The 22,840-nt window shown below is 42.1% G+C and overlaps 2 protein-coding genes across 6 annotated transcripts in view; one reads left to right on the top strand and one right to left on the bottom strand.

The window, feature by feature from the left end:
* Positions 1-1,123: 1,123 nt before the first annotated feature.
* Positions 1,124-3,177, bottom strand: LOC308099771 (fibroblast growth factor 9-like; the record flags this gene model as incomplete). The annotated part of the gene is made up of 3 exons (XM_080448556.1): positions 1,124-1,378; positions 1,576-1,679; positions 2,817-3,177. The coding sequence occupies 3 exons, from the start codon at positions 3,175-3,177 to the stop codon at positions 1,133-1,135; spliced, it is 711 nt and encodes a 236-aa protein (XP_080304682.1). The 3' UTR covers positions 1,124-1,132.
* A 4,989-nt stretch (positions 3,178-8,166) lies between these two features.
* micu3a (mitochondrial calcium uptake family, member 3a) overlaps positions 8,167-22,840 on the top strand; it is a gene marked incomplete at its 3' end in the record, with an annotated part of 55,525 nt that continues 40,851 nt past the window's right edge. For all 5 annotated transcript variants that reach the window (XM_080456383.1, XM_080456382.1, XM_080456380.1 and 2 more), the window contains exons 1-2: positions 8,167-8,464; positions 20,302-20,449. In XM_080456383.1, the coding sequence (XP_080312509.1) occupies positions 8,192-8,464; positions 20,302-20,449 (421 nt within the window). In that variant the 5' untranslated portion in view covers positions 8,167-8,191. The remainder of the gene's footprint in view (positions 8,465-20,301; positions 20,450-22,840) is intronic.

The raw sequence follows: 22,840 nt of genomic DNA, 5'->3' as shown, positions 1-22,840 counted from the left end.
GTAAAAATATATTCTCAAAATAAATAAATATATGAAATAAATATGTGTCCAGAGGAAAGAAATGCATAAATAAAAAATAAAAAAATGACATGTCTAAAAGATCCTTTGTCAGTCTCATGCTTATGTGGGAAATCGGACGCAGTCTTTTGTTGAACACCACAAAATTCCTTCACTGAGTCCTAGAATGAGTTTCTAGAGTTCGGAGAAAACGCAAAGAAGTCTGCCACAAGAATCCACAAGAAGAAAATGGTCCACAGGATACCTGCTATTGTCATGTTCCACATGCAACTCATAGACAATCCCAGACTGTCTGATCTGCATTGTTGGAGCCAACCTACTGAGGGGAACAATGTATGGCATTGTCTGCCAATCACATGTGATTCTCTATGCCCTCACACCTGTTGGTCAAAACAAAGATGGCTGCCATCAAACACATGAAACTGTGTTTCTTTGTAAACTGGCCACTATGGCTAGCGGACTCAACATTTCAAAAGATGATTTAGTTTCTTAGCAGCCCAGGTAGTTTTTTTTCTTTTTCATTTTTTTTTATAGAAATGTCTGATTGAACACTGTGGAATTGACCAGACATTCCAGCCACAGCCAAAAAAAGTTCCACCATTTTGGCCAGTGGCTAGAGTTAATTTCAGTGCTACCATTTTAAATATGTACTCCATTTTCCTGAGGTCAAATGAAGATTAAAGTCCCATGAGTTCCACAACAGCATTGGAGAGAACATGCTATTGAGACACGGTAGTTAAACTCGGAGGTACTGAATGGACACCCAAAGCAAGGCCAACCAGTATCCGTTTTGATCATAGTGTGTAGGGTGAAATTTGGATGAATAACATTTGGGTTCAGGATAACCTCTAGCATGGCTATTCCATATCCTCCATTAGAGCCATTTCCTGTTATAGGGTTGGTTCAAAATCCTGCTCAGTGCAGTCTTGAAATGGTTTGGGTTTCTCCCACATCACTGATAAGGGGGAATGAGGATTGGGTGCACTTATCCTCAGTTCAATGTAACGCATTCCAAATTCCTTCCATCTCCACTGGGATGGAGAGAGGATTAGGTGCACTTGATTCGCTTCTCGACTCAGTCCGACTCTGAAGGCGTTTGCGCTCACATTCAGCCTCAGCTCTGGCCCAGTACATCTCTGTAAAGTTCTGGCACCCTGTCCGGGTCCACGGGCCGCGGTAGGAAGTGAGTGAACCTCTGGTGCCGCCTTGACCTAGTACCGTCCCTTGAAGACCCATCTTTGTTTAGGGCGACAAAATAAAACGCTCCTCTCTCTCCGTGCCGGTACAGGTTGGAGGCGTAGGTGTTGTACCAATTCTCTTCAAACTGCTCCCTGAATACGCTCTCCGCTGAAAGCTTCTCCTGTAGACAGAAAGAGGAAAGAGATTGTCATGGCTGTGTTCTGAAACCAAGCAAGCAGGAATAATGGTAGTCATTTGAGTATTTGGGCTGTTCTGTGTCTTTTGTGCATGTGTGTGTGCACATGAAAGAGAGTGAGTGCATGACACAAGGAGAGGCTGTGTGCGTTTGTTTGTGTACTCAGCAGTTTCAGTACTTACAGATCCATATAGCTCTCCTTTTCTGTTCATGGCGAGGTACAGGCCACTGTCCACGCCTCTGATGCTGACGAGACCCACCGCCAGGCTGATGAACTCTAGGATACCTGCACAAAAAAAACACAACATTGTCAATCCCTCTGGCTCCTTCACATTATGGACAGGGATGCTGATGCTGGTGTACTTTGGGACATAAAGCCTGATTTACACATAGTTCACACATAGTTCATAGTGTAGAACAGTGGCCCCATTCCCAGTGCAGCTCAACAGAAGGAGCATACAATTACACAGTAAAATCGTTAGTGTCAATTTAACTCTGAGTTAAATTAACACAGATTTCACTAGTGTGTACCATATGAAGATGTCCATATGAGTTCATGCAAATACTTTGATGAATGGGTCCGCAAAATGGCATTTGGAATAGCTGTGCACAGCATACCTTACACTACTGAGTGATTCAGTGTTCATTCATATGTATTTGGAACCTTAGTAAGGACATAAGCAACACAAGCAATGCAATAGGCCAAATGCCTTATGGGCAAATTTATTTTCCACAAAATCTTTCAGTTGTCATTTTACTTTCACATTGAATCAGTCAAGTGTCAGAAAGTCAAGTGTTATAGGATATGGCCTTGCGCTGGTAGCAGAATTTCTAAGTAACCTACTTTTGATCTGCCATAGGCAGGTGCTTTGTTATCTTGATAAGTGGAAGATAAACAGGCAAATGTAAAGAAAGGCTCAAGTCTAATCTCCAAAGAGGAAATGGCAAAAAGTGTGCAAACATAAAATACTCTAACTATTGTCACACCTGAAACGCCTGTTTACCTTAAAATAAACCGGGCCTATATAGCTCCATATTAGTTATTACATGACACCAGAAGGTTTAGTTGTTGAGTTTAAAGGAAACAACCCAGTAACCCAGCTGACTTACTAGCAATATTGGTGTGCAGTTTATAATGGCTGCAAGCTAAATTAATCTCTGTTATCAGACAATGTGATTATATAAAGTGAGCGCCCTGTCTAATCAGTTTGCTGAGGCACACACTGTACCATGTACCCACAGTGTCGTGAGTTCAAATCTCTCTCACACACCTCTCTCTCTCTCTCTCTCTCTCTCTCTCTCTCTCTCTCTCTCTCTAGCTCTTTTATGTGCCCGGTTTGCCTTTGTGCTCAGTGAAAGCCAGGGGAGCAGCAAAAATGCAGAGCATTAATGTCAAAAGATAATTATGAACAGTTTTTCTTACCGAATGTGCTGTGGTCCTTCCTCGTGCCCTGCACCGTCCCGTCCGGGTGGATCTCGAGGTGGAAGCCGGTCCTGCAGTAGAGCTGCCGCCGCCTCAGGATCCCCTTCAGATGGCTGAGGTCCGCCAGGCTCCGGGAGAGCCTCTCCGCCGAGACCAGGTGATCGTGCTGCTGCTGCCGGCTCCCCATCATCCCCATCAGCCCGGCGTGGACCGAGCTGTAGTCCACCGCCCCGGCGCCGGGGCTGAGGATGAAACGGGACCCGATGGGAGCCGAGGCGGCAGCACCGCCACCACCAGCGGCACCGAAGCTGTCCAGAAAACCGTGAGAGAAGCCGATCCCCACCTCGCCCGCTGCCCCCATCACCATCACACACACACCTCGATCCGATCCGTGCGATAGATAGATCCAAGCCGGAGTGAGGAGAGCCTCAAGCCGAGCCGACGTTTCAAACCGAAGGAAAAAATAAAAGTTCAATGTAGCTGCAGCAGCCTCTCAATGAGAAAATCCTCCTGCGTGTGCGTTTTTGCGCAGTCACCGGTTACGATGGTTATCTAGTAAACCGTTAGATTAAGATCCCATGTTATCCTATTCCTGGCTGCAGCAGCACATGCCTCCTTCCCTCAGCTCCTCTGGAATATTGCTCTCTCTCTCCTCTTCTGTGTCGCTCCTCTCTCCTCCTCTCCACCTCGGGATACTCCCCTTTGCTCCTGTGCTTATCAGGGTTTTCCTCTCTCTCTCTCTCTCTCTCTCTCTCTCTCTCTCTCTCTCTCTCTCTCTCTCTCTCTCTCTGTGCGTCTCTCTCCTCCACCTCCTCCTCCTCGTCCTTACCTCCTTAATTCACTTGTGTCTTTTATTCTGCGGCTATCCTGCGTTCACACACAGCTCCCTGCGCACGGCGTTCAGAGCTCTTCTCTGAAGGCAGTGAGACAAGTAAATGGCAGTTCCACTCCAGGTAGCCTATATAGCCTGATCTGGTCCTTATGGAAATCGATCCATGATGGGTTTGAATGCCTTTTTATGCTAATGAGATTCTCCTCCTCAGCTTCAAACAGAAGAACTCCTTGATCATCATACTCGCCACTCTTTCACCTTTTATGTGCAGTTTCATCATAACCTCGGTTAATCTGAGGATAACAGGCTTGAATGGGCTCACCGACTTGGAAAGAGAAGCTGAGAGGTTTGAGGTTTCCCCAAAGAGTTTCTCTTTAGTGATGTGTGGCTTCTCTCTCTCTCTGTGTGTGTGTGTGTGTGTGTGTGTGTGTGTGTGTGTGTGTGTGTGTGTGTGTGTGTGTGTGTGTGTGTGTGTGTGTGTGTGTGTGTGTGTGTGTGTGTGTGTGCGCACGCGCGCGTGTGTGTATGTGAGTGACAGGGTGCGAGAAGGTGGTATAGAGCGTCTTGTGTGAAAGTCATATTTAACATTATTGTAAACGCTTTTCAATCGCACGCCCCCTTCAATAAATGACTCAGGTGCGACTGAGGCAGATAGAGGAAAGCCCCCGTTTGCGTAATTCTAGCACCCAGCTGTTGATTTATTGGCCCCGTTTTATATCTTAACCCCCCACCCCTCCACACACACACACACACACACACACACACACACACACACACACACACACACACACACACACACACACACACACACACACACACACACACACACACACACACACACACACACACACACACACACACACACACCTGTGCAAACGACATCACTTGACTGTCAATCCCCTCACTGATCTTTCTACGACGCTTTGAACAGTCTATGAGCCCATATATCCTTAATTGTGGTCTTAAAAGGACGAATCAAAGAGACAAGGACATCAAAGTGAAGGGATCTTGTAAGGGGATAAGGCAATAACAAACCCCAAGATGGGAATATACCTGTTTGAACTACAAACCTTCAAAATACCCCGATACTTGACACTTGGAACACTTCAGAAAAATAATATTTTTACTTGAAGTCACGTTTTCCCCTCCAAGATATTTGTCTTGTAGGTTTCAAATTACATAAGACAATAATCCATTCACAAAGATTACGCAGAAACAATTAGCCTGCAGGCGATTAAAGGTGAATAATGCAATATTCGCCTTTAATTCGATTTTTTGATGTAGGCCTATACAGTCTAAAACACATTACATTTTGTATATAGGCTACTATTCATTTCTATTTATTTGTGTAACAATACGTCTCATATAGGGCAGGCAGCAGATTAATACATAATAATAGGCTATTTGACTGCTTCTGACAACTATGCATGTGCTGTACATGTTCCATTTCCATATCTAATTATAACATAAATAAAGAAACAAGCCAGTTGGTGGATTCTTGCCAGCGAATAAACCAATAGCCATTCAAATCACATTTGCTTGGCCTATTCATCGGGTCTAACTCCAGTTTACACGGTTGACTCATGGTCCTCTATGTTCTGTAGCATTGATTTTGGCCGAGGCTCGGGCTGAATGGAATCACCCTGCACGGGCCGGGCTCCACAGGGACCTGGAGCCGCGTTGATAAATGAGCTGAAGGTGTAGAGGTGTGTGTGTGTGTGTGGTGTGTGTGTGTGTGTGTGTGTGTGTGTGTGTGTGTGTGTGTGTGTGTGTGTGTGTGTGTGTGTGTGTGGTCGCTAGGCAGGTCATTTAGCTGGCCTGTCGATTCCTCCAGCAGCAGCAACACACAGACGTTGGGGGGACAGATGTATTGTTATGCCACCATGGTACCCTGTGTGTGTGTGTGTGTGTGTGTGTGTGTGTGTGTGTGTGTGTGTGTGTGTGTGTGTGTGTGTGTGTGTGTGTGTGCGCGCGCGTGCGTGCGTGCGTGTGTGTGTGTGTGTGTGTGTGTGTGTGTGTGTGTGTGTGTGTGTGTGTGTGTGAGAGAGAGAGAGAGAGAGAGAGAGAGAGAGAGAGGGAGAGAGAGAGAGAGAGAGAACATATGCCCATGTCCCTGTCCCCAAGGTTCATTAGTATTTATGATTTTCCCCCCGAAAAAACACCTTTTGAAAAAGACAGAATCGATCGATCACGAGTCACCTCGAGGCTGATCAGATCATAACGTATTGGAGATCGATTCGGCCACAATGAAGATGTCAAATACAATGGCAAACCTCCACGGTCACCGTGCCGCAGTAGATAAATTGTTTCTTTTCACTTTTAAATATCATTTCTACGGTTCTGTTGCCTTATTAGAAGAAACGAGTGAGACAGAGAAGCGACAAAGGCCGAGAGTTGAATTAAAAAACCCACCATGTCGCCCATATTTGGCCGCCACCAAGACACCCTCAGGGTTATGTTTTGAAATATATTTCTCCCACACAGAGGGGTGTGGGTGGGGGGCAACTAAGATAGGCTACATTATGCAATCTAATCGAATGACTGGATAATGGAATAGAATAACTGAATACGTAGCCTGGGGGTAATTTATGCAATAGTGTTTCTCAAAGACAATGACGGGAATTGGATTGCAATGGGTCCAACTTTAACTGTGTAGATATCGGTCTGCTTGTTGTTTTGTGGTCATAACTTCATAATAACAAACATATATGAACTGGATAGGCTATAGAATAGCATCCATTCTTGAAAGGTCCTGACTCCTATAGCAACATTTGGGTAATGGGGAAAAAAACATAAAAGTAGCCCATGAAGAAAACTAGCTATTCAAACCAGTGGTGTAAAGATTACTCAAATACTGTACTTAAGTATAATTTTGAGGTTGTTTTTATTGTACTGGAGTATTTACAATTTTCAGTACTACAGTAGGCTACTACTCCACTACACCTCAGAGGCAAATATTGTACTTTTACTGTTACTTTAGTTACAGTTACTTTGTAGATTTAGATTATTATCACAAAACATACATTAACCACTTCAGCCCTACATTTCGGCCATTTGAAAATAGCCAATATTTCCGAAAGATTTGTATACATTTCAGACATTTGAAAACTTGTGAAATGCGACATTCTGCATAATGAGTAGGCCATTTTTGGTACTTTAAGTACATTCTGATACCAATGCTTTTGTACTTTTACTCAACAGAGTATTTCTACATTGCAGTATTGATACGTTTTCCACCACTGCTGCTCATGGTCATAACTTCATGATAACAAAAAATATGAACTGGATAGGCTATAGCCTCCACCCTTGAAAGGTCCTGACTCCTGTAGCAACATTTGGGTAATGAGGAACAAAACATAAAAATATATATCGAAGAAAACTAGCAAACAAAATAGGCTATACGAAACAATTAAGTCGGATAAATTGAAAACCAGTGCAACATTAATAGCTCGACTTCTAATAACTAGATCTAATCTAATCAGCCTGCGTTTCTATCTACGGGTTCACTAATGGCCACAATGTTTGATCTGTTTTACTTTTAACCTTGTTAAAGGGAGCCAAAGGGAGAGTGATCCACCATGTCTTATGTGTGAGCACACTGACTGAGCAGGTGCCTGGCATGTCCTTTAAACAGCCCTTTATACTCCCAGCATCAAAGTCATTAGAAAAGCCCCATTGGCTTTAATAGTAGAATTACGCAAGGAGTTAAATGCACAGTCATTCTTTGATATTCGTTTGATAGCCTATATAACTGCTCTCGATAGCCGCTTTGATCGCAGCCTATATGCCTAGACCTATATCTGCAAATTCGATTACATATAGTGTCCCTCTTGAGTCTTGAAAGTTTTCATTGAACACCAGCATATAATCTTTCGTGTTGCAAATGTTATGTTTATTTATGGTATTTTCTTCCCCTCATGCAAGAATGGTTTCATGATCACCTTGTGTTTTGAATTAAGATTTGTTATGCGTCTCCAGCATTTCACTGCAGCAATCAATCCACGATAGCCTGTTTTGTGACTCTGCAATCACAGTTATAATAGCGTAAGTTAAAATAAATACCCACACGCCACCACACACCTGACCTAGAACCAGGTTTTATCACACACGGAGCTGCTGGCATGTGGACTTCATTTGTACACTCTGTTGCAGACCTGCAAGGGTCCATTTGGAAACACCTACGAATCTTTAAAGGGAACAAGACATAGGCTTTCTTGACTTTCCTCTTCAGACCTTGTATTGAACTGTAGGCTACTTTCCTGTGCTTTATTCTTTTTCAAACTAATAATAAAGTATTCAATCGGACCGTTAAGAGGGAATCGTTAAAATCCTAAAGGTACCCAATCCCATTATCCCAACCCTCATGGGACTTTTGCTCTCAGCCTCAGCATCTATTCTACACAGACGGTGAGCCACGGCACAGTGAGAGTGACGGCCCACCACATCTCGCGATGAAACCAGAGAACACGCTCTTTTCTTTTTTTGCCTGCCTTGCAATCATTTCCCATCATAGCAACATTGAACATACACAACAGCAGCAGCAATGGCCGCTTTCCGCAGAGTGGCAGCGCTGGCCAGCAAGCTGAACCTCTGGTCGGCGGCCGGTAACGAGCTGGTCGGCAGTCAGACGGCCAGGAGGGTGAAGACACGGAGGTGTGTGTCCGTCGGGGTGTCTCTGGCAGCGGGAGGCGCGGTGGCGTTCTACTTCTACAACCATAACACCGGAGGCAGCAGGAGGACTGTGGGGGTAAACAAGCGCAGCATCAGCGGACTGGATCTGCTGCCGTCCATCCCCGCAGTGGAAGCCAAGGAGAAGGTAGGACCGCTTTTATTATACCCTTATTAATGCATGTTAATAACGGAACAGCCGTGGATACAGGGAAACACGGGGGCTCTGAATTCACCGGGACACCACAACCAATGCCACACTGAACCTGTAAATGCATTGGTATTATATGCCGAATAGGCCTAGCCTACTACTTTCTTCCACTTTAGTAGCCTATATAAGGGGGATAGAGAGAGAAATACAGACTGACTGACTGACAGAGAGAGGGGGTCTTTGAGGAAGGCGCTGTGACTTTTTCCCACTGTATTTCCTGACTGGCAGACAGACAGACTTACAGTAGCTGCTCAGGCCTTGGAGCAGGGCTAGCCAGCCTGCTTCTGCTTTTTATGGCCCAGATAGGCCTATTATATATATATTTTCCGTCCTGAGCGGATAGAATGTGTCATTCATTCCCAACCAAACCACCACATGGAAACAGCCGGCTCACACTTCTTGGCTTGGTGGTGGTGGTGATGATTATGATGATGATGATGATGAAGGAGAGTCGCTCTCCACCTGAGCTGGTGCTGAAATAACAGCTATACTATCTTCTTTAAAACAACACAGCACTTTTGACAATCTTTTTGTACAATATATTGGAATGGCATTCAAAATACACTGTACAGAAGAAAGTGTCATAATGTGTGAGAAGATATAGGACTGAAAAGTTATTTCCATGGGACAAAATATATTGTTATACAGTTATTGTAGCCTATATGTATGTATCTATATATGGATATTTTCTTTTTGTATTTTGAAACATAAATATTTGAATTGGACAGTGACCTGATTTATTTTTACTTTTTCAGTAGGCCTATAGTTGAGAACAAATTAAACGGAAAGAAAAGTACAATGTCAGCTGAACCTTCCTATCCAGTGACCCTGGACTGTCAATCTAGTGTGATTTCACTTTTGTATTAAAAGACAAACACACATGTTAACTTATAAAATTCCACGGTGGCATTTCACTGATTTGAATGTGTCAAAATTTTAAGGGAAAACATAAATATATATATATATTGTATATTATTCATTTGTTGTTACTGATTTAGATATGGGATAACAATATTCAGCCACCCAATCAGCTGACAGGATAGGGGGGAAAACATTTCCTTGTTGCTATGGGTCTGCTTGGCTAACAATGGAAGTCTCCACTGTGTCTAGTTATTATATAATAATGTACAACAATGAGTTGTGCTTTGAATTGAAGTCCCCTTTGATTTTCTGAATGTCTCTAGGACACAGATTGTTTTAAGCAGCAGATACAGTTGCTGTATTTTTTTTCAAGATCACTGTACTGTACTTTATGGTTCTGTTTTATTTAGCAGTGAACCTGAACCTCTAATATTGTGATTATGTAAGGCAAGGCGCGTTTTTTCTGAATTCTGCTGAAACATGTCACAACCTGGGTCTGTCCTCTGCCTTTTCCCTGTTACTACTACTCTCTGCTCGCCCCCCTCCCCCGTGTGTTCCGTGATTGAGAGACTGAATCCGCCTGTGTGCCCAGCTGTGAGCTGTTTGGCCTAATGACTGCCCTTCTGTAATGGACACCCTTCATTAGCTCTGTGCCGTTTGATAACCTTATGCCACGACGCCGAGCTGTCCTGCGTTTAGTGATTGTATTCTCCCTGTGTCCGGGTCATTGTTTAATTCCCTCTGTTGAGGTGTACCTCTGTTCATCTGTGTTTACTAAACTAAAGTTATTATTTCTGCAATTCCTGGTGTCCGCCTCCTGCATTTGGGTCCTCTCTGTGTTTCCTAGTTCGGGTTGTGACAAAACATAAGTCATTTAATTCCTGATAATAGCAGTGGCGGTTTGTTCATTAGAGTGATGTGGAGAGATACTCCACCAACGCTGAAAGAGAGGATTTTTCCCCCCAAAATATTCTACCACATTGTTGGACTAAAAGCTTTGACATTTTGTGACAGTTACTTTGAGCATGTTTACACAAAGTTCTGTCTGTCTAAGACAGTCACACCAGGGTGTCTGTCCCCTTTTCAATGTGCTGGGAAGGATTGCTGAGGTGGAGCTCAACACCCCAGCTCCCACTACTTATCGCATAACTCAAGCCGTGCTAAACTGAGTTGGCAATGACCGGGATTGAATTTAAGGAACAGCATCCATCATAGCAACAATTGCCTTGCCTGAGAAATATGGCAAGAGCTGTCACTGTTCTTAAGGTGATAGTAGGCTGACTTAATTGTCTTCATGTGACTTTAACGCCTCATCATCGTCTTAGGTCATCTTTCTGATTAATTAACATGCTAAGATGCAGCTATTGTTATTGAAGTACATCAAATGGCATGTGAATGCATAGAGGTGATCTATGATGATCAGAGGTGATCATCTTTCTATTCAAATGAATTAATATACTAAGGTACAGCTATTGTTATTGAAGTACATCAAATGGCATGTGAATGTATAGAGTTGATCTATGATGATCAGAGGTGATCATCTTTCTATTCTAATGAATTAACATACTAAGGTACAGCTATTGTTATTGAAGTACATCAAATGGCATGTGAATGTATAGAGTTGATCTATGATGATCAGAGGTGATCATCTTTCTATTCTAATGAATTAATATACTAAGGTACAGCTATTGTTATTGAAGTACATCAAATGGCATGTGAATGTATAGAGGTGATCTATGATGATCAGAGGTGATCATCTTTCTATTCTAATGAATTAATATACTAAGGTGCAGCTATTGTTATTGAATTGAAGTACATCAAATGGCATGTGAATGCATAGAGGTGAGTCACTACAACACATCATCGTCTTGGGTCATCTTTCTATTCTAAATATGAAATAACATGCTAAGGTATAGCTATTGTTATCGAAGTACATCAAATGTTGATTAGCATGTTAGTTAATTAGAAATAATATGACATAAGACGATGATGAGGCGTTATTGTGACTCACCTCTATGCCTTAATATTTAAACATTTATATAGGCTACTCCATATTACATTATTAAGTTGGGTGGCTTATAGACCTACTTATTATCATCCTACAATTTAGTGTCTGAAAAGAAATGAGACTAAAAAGCAGCGCATTTCTTCAGACTAAACTTTTGGTGATGCCTCATTCATTCATTGGAAAATCGACCAGAAGAGAAATGGGGGATAACTGTGCGAAAGGCAGCGGCAAACAGAAGGGTGATTTAAGGCGATTTAAAAGAATTAAGAGTGACAGCAGACCTGCAGTTTTCTGGGAGTTGAGTTTGCACCACAGATAATAATAATTATGTTGCTTCATCGCCTTGATATAACCGCGCTGTTTCTGTCACTCGTGGGCGACGAGCCAATTGAAACAGGCGTGGGCGGTGTTTGGATTCCAGGGGCGGGGCTGAGACACAACTCTGACAGGATTGCGGTGGTATTAGGAAGCACGTGCTCTGGACGGGCGGAACAGAAATCGCTAGCTCACCACATTTGGTGCAACGATTGGAAACTTGGGCCGTTCTCATTACCCAAACGTTTTAAAGTCGTGGTGGAATGGCTTTTTGCTAACGTTTTTTCGAAGTTTAACTCAAGAGACGGGTGTGTTTTTCGTTGACCAATCACAATGTCAGCCGACGGTCCCACTCCCTCCGGGCTATGGGATCTCTGAACTCTATATTTAGAGGGCGGACGGCCCCGCCCCACCTATTCATTTCAATGAAAGTTACTCACAAGCGCATGAAGCACCCGGAAGTGCCTCTACTCTACTTCCTGGATTGGCTCCAATAAAGTTGGAGCCTATAGAGCAGGTGCACTAGCATAAAGCGGAAGTCCTGTAATACCAGATTTCTGAGGCTTCAAACATTCACCGCCGGTTCTAGGGGCTTGGCAGCTACAGGCAGGCAGAGAGAGAGTGGGAGAGGGGATCAATGCTAGCGGCACTTTTATGCATTGCAAAGTTTATTTCTCACCTCCAATGTTTTCAGATACATATTCTAATGTACTGTTCTAGTAATGCAATGTCTGGCCGTAAACTTGAGTTGGATAAAGAACATAGCTGGCAGCCCAATTGTGTCTCCCTAATTAAAATCAGGTGCGAGTGGAGGAACGTGAGCTATGGGAATCAAACGGGTGAATGAAATCAAGATTCATTTATATTCATAAAGGTCTATCTATGTCATCATCACGCAGTACATTTGCGTTTACAGGAAGTAATTCAAAATCTAATTTTGATACTTTTGATGTACAAATACACAAAAATGGATGCTCTAAAAGTGTGAAAAACATATTTTTAATTTCACCATGTCTTTAAGTTCAGACTTGCGTCTTTGGAAGTTCAGACTTGCATTCTGAGAGGTCTGCACAAGTGAGCTCTGATGCATCGGTAAAGTGGGCAGATCAAGTCGCATCCGGGTATTTGGACTGTACTTGTTAACAAGTTCACAAGGACACAAATACACATGTTCACATAGTGAGAAATGGCCCTGGGTGTTTCGCTTTTTATTTAACTATGGTGTTTCCTTGGTGAGAGAGAAAAGGCAGAGAAGCCAGTGCGCTGATCTGATTCATTCAAAATCCTTATCGTTTAACATGATTGATTTTAGCTGAGTGCTGACTTTCAATCATTATTCTTTGGCTCCAAAGACAATTACTTCAGTGTGGACTTTGTTTAATTGAAGAAGATTCTGGCACATCCAATCATTTATTTGTTCAATGCATTTGGTTGGACGTTAGTCCCCTGTGCCAAGAAAAACTTTTAATCCCTATCCGAGTGGAACAGGTTTAAATTTTGAGTGTTAAAGATATTATTTTATTATTCAAACTTATATTTCTTATTGACATAGCCTAATGTTTGCTGAGATAATTCTATGATCACAGATCGGATATGAAATTGTTTTCTTTTGGTTCACTTGGATCAGGATTTAAAAGTTTTGAAATCTTGGGCCCTGATATGGTTAAGTACATTTCTGTGTCATCATGTGTCAGCGGGTATGGCTGCACAATGTATGGGTATGGCTTTCACAATGTGTGTTGAAATTTACTCTCTTTATACTTGCATAACGGGGATATTCGTTATTGTTTTCCTGTTGTCTGAAATGTTCCTTTGTTTCTTCTTTGCATTAAGTAGGCTATATGCATATCGTCGATGTCCAGGACGAACCAGCTAACTCCATTTTCCTTTTTTTTTTCATAAATCAACGCTATTGAACACCCTTTACGTCTGTGTAAAAAATCTAAACATTTGAACCAATGAAAAGTATTAAAAAGCGCCTCTGACAAAAACTCCCGCTCCCCGTAGTCTGTTAAAACTACTGAATGCAGTGTACCTGTTTATCAAACTTAGCACTGACGCTAATGTTATGAAAAAAGTCATTATATTTCTAAAATCTATGAAGTGTTTAACGAGGAGAGCAATGTGACAAGAAGAAAGGCGTTCTACTACCTCTTTGCAGAAGTTATTGTAATATTTAAAGTCCTGTTTATTATTGTAGGCCTATATAATGAAGCATCAGGGCATTAATTCACACGTTGTTGTGATGCATTGTGAGCTTGGAGATCCATTGTTAGCTTTTAGGAATTTGTACCGTTTTGAAACCTCTCCCTCAGCAGCGAGTGGAGCTATTGTTATTTGGACACCTAACTCCATTTCAGCTTGATTTCTGCTCGTCTGAAACTACTAACTCCACTTGCGCTGGATTTGGGTAAAGTGCTGATAATATAATGACACATGCAAGTATCTGACAATATATAAAGTCACTATACCAACTTAGATGAGGCAGTATTGCTTTGTTTTAAAAATATAGGTTTTCTTCATTTCCTGAAAAACGTATATTTAGTTTTTTCGTTTCCTGAACAATGAGCGTTTTGGAGTTAAGGTGGTTACACACCGGCGAATATACGCAAAATTCGGACTCGTTCCTAATAATTAAAAGACGCTTTTTTCGCTCCGCGAAACTGGTGTGGAAGCTTGCATTGACTTTATAAGGTTTAAAAAAAACGTAATATTCGCATGAAAAAAAATCGCCCCGGTGTGTAAGGACCTTTAGCAGGTTCGCGCTGGACAGCAGAGATATGATAATTCGTTTTCTGTGTAGGGGAGGGTCAAGCTTTGTAAATTTTAGTCCGAAGGAGGGTATACTGTTTTCATTTTGAGTCCAGGGGAGGGTCATATAAATTTGAATCGATCAAATGTAAAATATATGCGCAGTATAGTCCCAAAAAATGTTTTTGGGCACTTTTATGTATTTATTTGATGTATTCGATAGTATAGGGAGAGAGTCTGGGAGTGACATGCAGCAAAGGTCAAGAAATGCGGAACTCGCTGTCAGGCATCGAAGCTTATGTGGCATGTGCCTTAACCACTTGCCCAATCGGTGCCCCAACACAGCAACCTTTTAACACCTTTCACCTGAGCTGAGGTTTGACCCGACTGATCTCCTGGTGTTGGTCTGTAGTAGTCAGGACAAGCCAGTTTGGTGAGTAAGGGTAGCCTGGTAAACCCTCCCTCCGGAAATCTCATTTCTATTTGATTCCAGGAGTGAGTCTGGCCTGATAGCCCATTGTGGGGGTTTCTAGTGAAATTACCAGCTAACCGAGCCTATCAGCGTCGTCCCACATTGCTCTGTGATTGACAGCGACAGTTGGCCAATCAGGTGGCGAGTTCGAGTGAGCCCAAAACACGAACGGCAGCCATCTTTTTCTTGTCCGCTATATTCTCCGCTATTTTTTTACTTCAAAAAGCTCTCTAACTTCTATTTTGAGGCACGGAATTTACTTATAAGATATCGTTTGGATAGAATTTACTTGTTTAACTTCCTATATGTGGTCAATTAATCATGACAAAGCCTATTTAAAAATACAAATTTAGAGAACCGGTAGGGGTGGGCAGTGACACCCATGTATCCGAATAAGGCGACCCATTTTGGGCATGAACGTCTCAAAAGTCCCGTTGCGTCACATTAGACTGGTGAACTGCTGATTGGCTGAAGGGGAAAAATTATCATTGGCTGAAGGGGTTGTCAGTCAACTGTATTACTCCCGCCCAACTCCAGCCCGCAGCCAATATTGCAGAATGGGCGATCAGGCCAGACTCACTCCTGGAATCAAATAGAAATGAGATTTCCGGAGGGAGGGTTTACCAGGCTAGAGTAAGGGGGCATTAATGCCTAATTTATAGTTAGTCCTACGACAGTGTTGCATATCGAAGCATCTTTGATGTGCTGTGAGCGCGTAGATTCAAGATTGGTTATTTTAGGTGTTTAAGTATAAATCAAGCTTAATACTTTGGTGAGTCTACAAGTCAACTTCAATTTCAAGTTCATTGTCACATCACAAGTTAACAGATGTAAAAGAGTGTGTGAAATTATTTTCCATACAAGCTTCCACAAATTACATTTTCAAAATAGATAATCATAAGAGTTGAGGGGAAAAAGCTCAAATAACAAAACAGCAATGTCAAATATCAAATACACAAGGTGTGTTCTCAATAAGTAAGCATGTCAATCAATAAATAAAAATAAAGACTTACAGTCTCTTGCCAGTAGCAGTGGGTGGTCCTAAGGTGGTCCCAACACACATTTACTGTCTGCACAGAAAAACTGAAATTTAACACTTCTATTTATTTATTAATAAATAAATAAAATCTTTCTCCATATACAGTATCGGAATTGAGGTCATTTAAAAAAGAAAACACTTGTTTACTTGTGTATTCGTTGTGGGAAAATGGCTTTATCTCCGTTCCTGTTGTTTTTTTGGCAAAAACAAGCCTCATTCAACTAGCCACAGCTATGCAACGGATTACCGCGACCGGATTATTTTATTTTTCGAGACTCGCGAGAGCCCTGTGTGTGTAATGAGGCGATCACTGTAAGGACAGCGATTACGGAAAATATTACATGATTTTTGGGTTGGTAGGTTGGTAAAAATCGCTTGTTTTCGCTGGCAGAAGTGTCACACTATTACACTATTACTAGTTAAAGAGTTAACAACAATGTTATTCTACTTAAACTTTAAAGCCTGTAGCTACAGCTCAGTATTAATCTATAGAAATAGCTGCTGTCTGCTCATCATTAGTGGGGTCATTCAGTTTATAATGAAGACTGAGAAAGTCCATTTACAATAACATATATTTGATCATATAGTGTGAATGGGCATTTGCACCCAATCCATCCAACCATGGTACAATAGTGCAAATGGACCAGTAGTGCAACTGCCTCCAAACGGATACAAATATAAATATCGCTCATGGGTCTGCCCATTGGGTAGGCTAACACTTTTCTATTGTATGTTTATGGAAAGTGTGTACAGTTTGTATTACATATTGTGGTACACAAGGACAGAACACAGAATAACTGACAACATTATTTATAAGGACCTGCTAAGATAAGTCATTCGTTCAAACAAATGTTTGTAACAACTTTGTTTTGATAATTAAATAACATTCTGCATTCATAACAAATTCTCTAACGACTTCTGCTTTTCAGAAATAAAACTACAATGCCCCCTAAATGTATCCATACAATATATTATACATGATCAATATAGATTACACTAAAAGGTGATGGGGACAGTTGGGAAGAGGCCTGGCAGAGGGCTTTCACGTAGGAAGGGGCCAAAAAAAATTCTCTTTAAAATTATGCAGCTATTTCAGGCTGCTCCATTAGATTTTATGTCTTCCAAGCGACAACAATTCAATTCAGTCATCCACAAAGTCTCATAAATTTCTTTGAGTAATTCCAAAATAAAATACTGTAATGAAGAAATTTATCAGCCTACATGTTGTGCTGTACCCCGGAAACACAAAGGTCCATGTATTCATTTCCAAATAGATTCTTCTTCATAGGAGCTAGCATGACTTTTACAGCATGAGGTGCAGCAGTAGCAGTTTATGAACCTAGGCTAGCTCTATAACTTTATAAACTTGATTAATTATCCAGAGACAAAGCCACAGGCATTCCAGTGCACCATAAGAAGCCAACCCCCTCGTTTCCTATTTATGGCTCCATGAGCGCCCTTGGTGAAGGCAAGCATCAAAGCTTTATGAATGAATCCGTATGCTAATAAGCATGCTAGCTGAGCAGAGCTGAGCCCTGCAGCCAAGCAGGTTTACATTTGGAAGCCACTCTGCTAATTATACAGCTGCATGCAGCACAATCACTGGCACAGCCACTCTCTCTTACTAATCAAGCTGTTGGGCTGATGGGTTTTTCAGAAAGAGAGCGAGAGAGAGAGGGGCAGACAAACAGACAGAGAGAGAACAAGCAAGAGAGAGAAATGCTAATCAAGTTGAAAGGAGTGTTGAGGTACAGTATGTGTGCATTTGTGTGTATACCCACAAAGTAAGTGTGTGTGTGTGTGTGTGTGTGTGTGTGTGTGTGTGTGTGTGTGTGTGTGTGTGTGTGTGTGTGTGTGTGTGTGTGTGTGTGTGTGTGTGTGTGTGTGTGTGTGTGTGTGTGTGTGTGTGTGTGTGTGTGTGTGCGTGCGCGCGCGCGCGCGCGCGCGCGTGTGTTTGCCCACAAGCGCATGTGCATGCTCTCGCTACTCTCATTGTGCTGTGCCAGAGATGCTGACTACTCAGCATCTCAGAAACTAAAGAGTTGATGCTAAGAATAGCCGGATCTGCTCATTATGGAGGTTCAAAGACAACAGGAGGGAGATACAGTTTACATTCTGCTGTCTGCACAGTGAACAGCAGAGTTTTCTCTGTGTTAAATAGTTTGCACGTGTTCAGCCCGTTCAGAATGCCTGATTGCTTGGCTCCTGGTATTGCAGTGCAGTGTCAACTTCACACTTGACACTGCACTTCATTGGGTCCTCAGCAATACACTCACCAAGTGTGAAGTTGATTGGCTGTTGAGACAGTTGAGACAGACAGACAGACAGACAGACAGACAGACATGCCTACAGAGATTTCTGGAATGTATAGATAGATGAAAGGGTTGGGAAAGAGACAAAAGATTTGAACCTTGAAATATTGCTGGTTGCTGTTTAAAATGTAAATGTAAATGCATTATAATCTGCTTATAACACTATAATTAGTTATAAGCATTCATAAATACTCATGATGCTTTATAGGAATAATCATAACACATAAGCATTTTGTAATAGATCTTCAAAATAGATTTTGAAGTATCAAAATTAAGATCCCTGAGGTGTGTCCTGTGGAATGGCAATTCGATGGGACCAACAGTTTCCGAGAATTGAAAAACCACGAATATCTGTATCTCTGACTCTGACCACGGGTCTGAGGACGCACACATTCTCTGGTCTGATCTGTCACAGACAACAGTAACCATTGCATACAACAGTGGTTCTCAACCTGTGGGTCGGGACCCCCAGGGGGGTCCCCACATGATATCGGGGGGGGGGGGGGGTCCCCAGATGACAGTAATGTGACAATGTAAGGACTTTTAAGACCTTTTTAATGCCTAAAAAAGTAAATTAGATGAAAACCATTACTGCCCAAAAGTGATCAACAAACTATAATGTAAAAACTGGTCAAACATTGGCCAAATTGTCAAATAATAAGGGGATGAAAAAAAAAGAAGCCGATCTACAAGCTCGTTGTGAGCTATTTTCACAATATTTATCTGTGGAACTGAGTCAAACTAAATATAATGCCTCAACTCCTACAATTCCAAGTGCATACAGTATATGATTATTTTGGGGTTCGCGGCCTGAAAAGGTTGAGAACCACTGGCATACAACAGCGATTTCATGCTGATGTCAACTGTTGCCTAACAACGCAGATTTGTGCTGAGGTCAGGCATGTCCATATTGGCATGTGGCGCTGAGTCAGGCAGAGGTTGGGCATATCCATATTGGGCATAATCCCCCTGGTCGTGTTTTACGTTACCTTGATATGAACACATTTATTTAGTTAATAACCTACTGTCAAACAGCAAGTCCTGTCGAGCACACTGTGTCGCTGTCCGTGGTGCTGTAATGGCTGTCTCTCTCGCTCGCTCACTCTCTCATTCTGTGTTTCTGTTGTGGCAATTGAAATATTACAGGATTGTGTGGTACAAGACATTATTACCGAGTTTATGCGAGTTTATGCGTGTCTAAAAAGCACTTTAAGTGTTGTTGCGGGTGGGATCAGCGGTCAGAATTTAACCGCAGGCGTGGGCGGGAATGGCCAGAAATCCAGTGGGAGGGGATTAAGAAAACAATCCCGCGCAGAGCTCTACCCTGGTCTATTGTCACACACAACAGAAACCATTGCCTAATGATGTCGATTTGCGCTGACATTAACTGTTGCCTTCCATATTTTTGCATGTGCCGCTGATTTGTGCTGATGTCGGGCATTTCCATATTTGGGCGTTATCAACCAGCCCGCCCACCACAGACAGACACACAACTTGAATTTGATGTAGTAGATATATATAATAGACACGTCACCTCCACCTTACCTGCGACCTGATTCACAAGACGTATGTCTGTACGTCTGTATGATTGCATACAGACGTGTGGCTTCTACAGAAGATTATAGCATTGTTTTACAACCACGTTGCTGACGGTAAGTCTACCTCGGAGTGTTATGACATTATAGCTGAAAATAAAATCCTCTATGCAGATGTGTGGGATTTTCACTTCCAGCACCTCACTGTTGAGCTCTAATGCCCCCCCCCCCCCCAAAAAAAAAATTGAAGTATGCAATTGCGAGGAAAATGCTCAGAATTCCAAGACAAAGTTGCAGTTGTGAGAAACAAAACCTTCAGAGATATAAAGTCAAAATTGTGAGGGATTTAAAAAAAATGTTTTTACTTAAAATTTAATTAATTGACAGAAATGGCAAATGGCAGCCGGATAAAGATAAACAAAAAATTTTGTGGTAAACAAAAATCATGATGTATGGTGTTTGTGTGTTTGTGTAATTTCAGGACCGTCCATTTGACTTTGAGGATGGAGATGTGTACATGTCCTCTCATGAGTACCGCTTCCGCACGTTCAGCTCTGTGGAGTATGAAGGACAGCTGTACATGACCCCACAGAACTTCATCGAGTCAGTGACCATGAGCGAACCAAGGAGTACGTATTGGCTTTATTCATTTACTGTCAAGAAACTGACCACTCCCTTTACAGTTCAGAAATAAACCTTTGGTTAAAAAGAAAAAAGTCCATCAGTTTGCTTAAAAGTGTTCTGTGTTTGAACAAATCAAAGTACACAGGTACCTCATTAGTTTATCGTAACAGACAGTGGCTAATAACGTTGTGGCTTCCCAGTAAATCTCTGGGGTCATATTGATGTCAGTCTTGCCCAAGTATGGATGGACGCTGGGACAATGGATCTGACATTATGACAAAATGTGAAAAATATTGTGGGATTGAGTTCTGTGTCAGTGTGCACAAGAAATAGAGTGCTGATTGGTGCAGTGGTTTGCAAGGTTAGCCGTGGAAGGACGGACACAAGAATGCAAGAACACACAAATGTGGGAGACACACATGCATACGGACGAATGCCACTTAGGCGCCATGCCATGAAGTCATAAATTAAGTAAATGACTAGTGGCTTATTGTTAGTATCAAGTAACAATACAAAGTTGCTAGGGGATGCATTTCTGCAGTGGAGAAGCTCTCAGTACATACTCAAGTAGTTACGCAAGCCGTGCTATTAATACGCCATTACTATTTACCATAACAGGTACATTTGAACACTATATATATTAATACAACTAAGAAAGAAATGTAACTGATTTTAACTTCTTGATCGCTGCTGCCACTTAGTGTGCTTTGAGAAAATAATAGAATAACAGGCAATCCAGTATTGAAAGTTGACACTGAATTGAGATTAAAAGAAAATAAAAAATTATACTCATCAGCAAAATGTTGGTGTGACATGCTCCACACAAACTGTGCTAACAGTATATAACAAGATATAAAAGTAGATAAGTAAGGGTAAAACCTTTTGCAGAAATGGAATGTACAGAATATGAAGGGAGAATAATTTAGCAAAAATATACAGTAAATACTGCATACATTGTGCAAGTACAATATATGCAGGGGATTTGTACAAACAAAAAATAATACAAAGACACTGTAATGTGTGTGTGTGTGTGTGTGTGTGTCTGTCTGTCTGTCTGAGAGAGATTTTAAGAGAATAAAGAGACGCATGCTGTATCATGTGTCGTGTTTTGTCAGGTACGTCTGTTTGCAATAAGCCAACGTTGCTTTGCGTTTGGTCGACAGAGAGGTTTGCTATGGGGTTTCAAGTAATGTGAGGAACCTAGCCTACACTGGCAGTAGTAACAGATTAGCTCTGTCCAGGCGCTCTCAAAGCAAATTGCTTTACGGCTATTGTTTAGTCTGAGGTTAATGTTAGTCAGACACACACACACACACACACACACACACACACACACACACACACACACACACACACACACACACACACACACACACACACACACACACACACACACACACACACACACACACACACACACACACACACACACACACACACACACACACACACACACACACACATACTGCTGTACTTGAGAGGAGGACATTTAGTCTGTAACTCCCTACCTTCTCAAATTTTAACTAGACAATGCCCAACTCTGACATTTAATTCCAAAAGCTGTTTAACTTCTAACTTTAAAAAAAAAGAATTCTTTCTCTCTTTCTCAGACACACACGCATGTGCGTACACATACCTTAGTTACTAAGGCTTAGTATATGAGTGTTGTGTGCAAGTTGTGCACCTGTGTGTGTGTGTGTGTGTGTGTGTGTGTGTGTGTGTGTGTGTGTGTGTGTGTGTGTGTGTGTGTGTGTGTGTGTGTGTGTGTGTGTGTGTGTGTGTGTGTGTGTGTGTGTGTTTACATCTACACTGACTCACTGACACCAGATACAGGCGCGGACACACGCACACGCACACACACACACACACACACACACACACACACACACACACACACACACACACACACACACACACACACACACACACACACACACACACACACACACACACACACACACACACACCCTCTCAGCGACCCACTGACTCTAATGCCTCCTTTGAAGTTGAATTAGATGAGCTCTGTTGTATAAAACAGAAAAAAGTAAGATGGGCTTTTACAGGAACATTCCATGTACTACAAAGACAAGCATGGGGCACTTTAGACAGTACAAATGGCCCTGTGATGATCTGAGTGTATATATAACACTGTACTGCACTGGAGTGTGTGTGTGTGTGTGTGTGTGTGTGTGTGTGTGTGTGTGTGTGTGTGTGTGTGTGTGTGTGTGTGTGTGTGTGTGTGTGTGTGTGTGTGTGTGTGTGTGTGTGTGTGTGTGTGTGTGTGTGTGTGTGTGTGTGTGTGTGTGTGTGTGTGTGTGTGTGTTATGTCTGTGCCCTGCACATTAAGGCCCATTTCTAGATCATACAGATGCTATCTAATCAAGCCCACCCAAACT

This window comes from Gymnoscopelus braueri (assembly GCF_963280865.1).
Source record: "Gymnoscopelus braueri genome assembly, chromosome: 2".
In the NCBI taxonomy this organism is placed as follows: Eukaryota; Metazoa; Chordata; class Actinopteri; order Myctophiformes; family Myctophidae; genus Gymnoscopelus; species Gymnoscopelus braueri.
The sequence above is the reverse complement of the archived record's forward strand: the minus strand, read 5'-3'. Positions and strand labels throughout refer to the sequence as shown.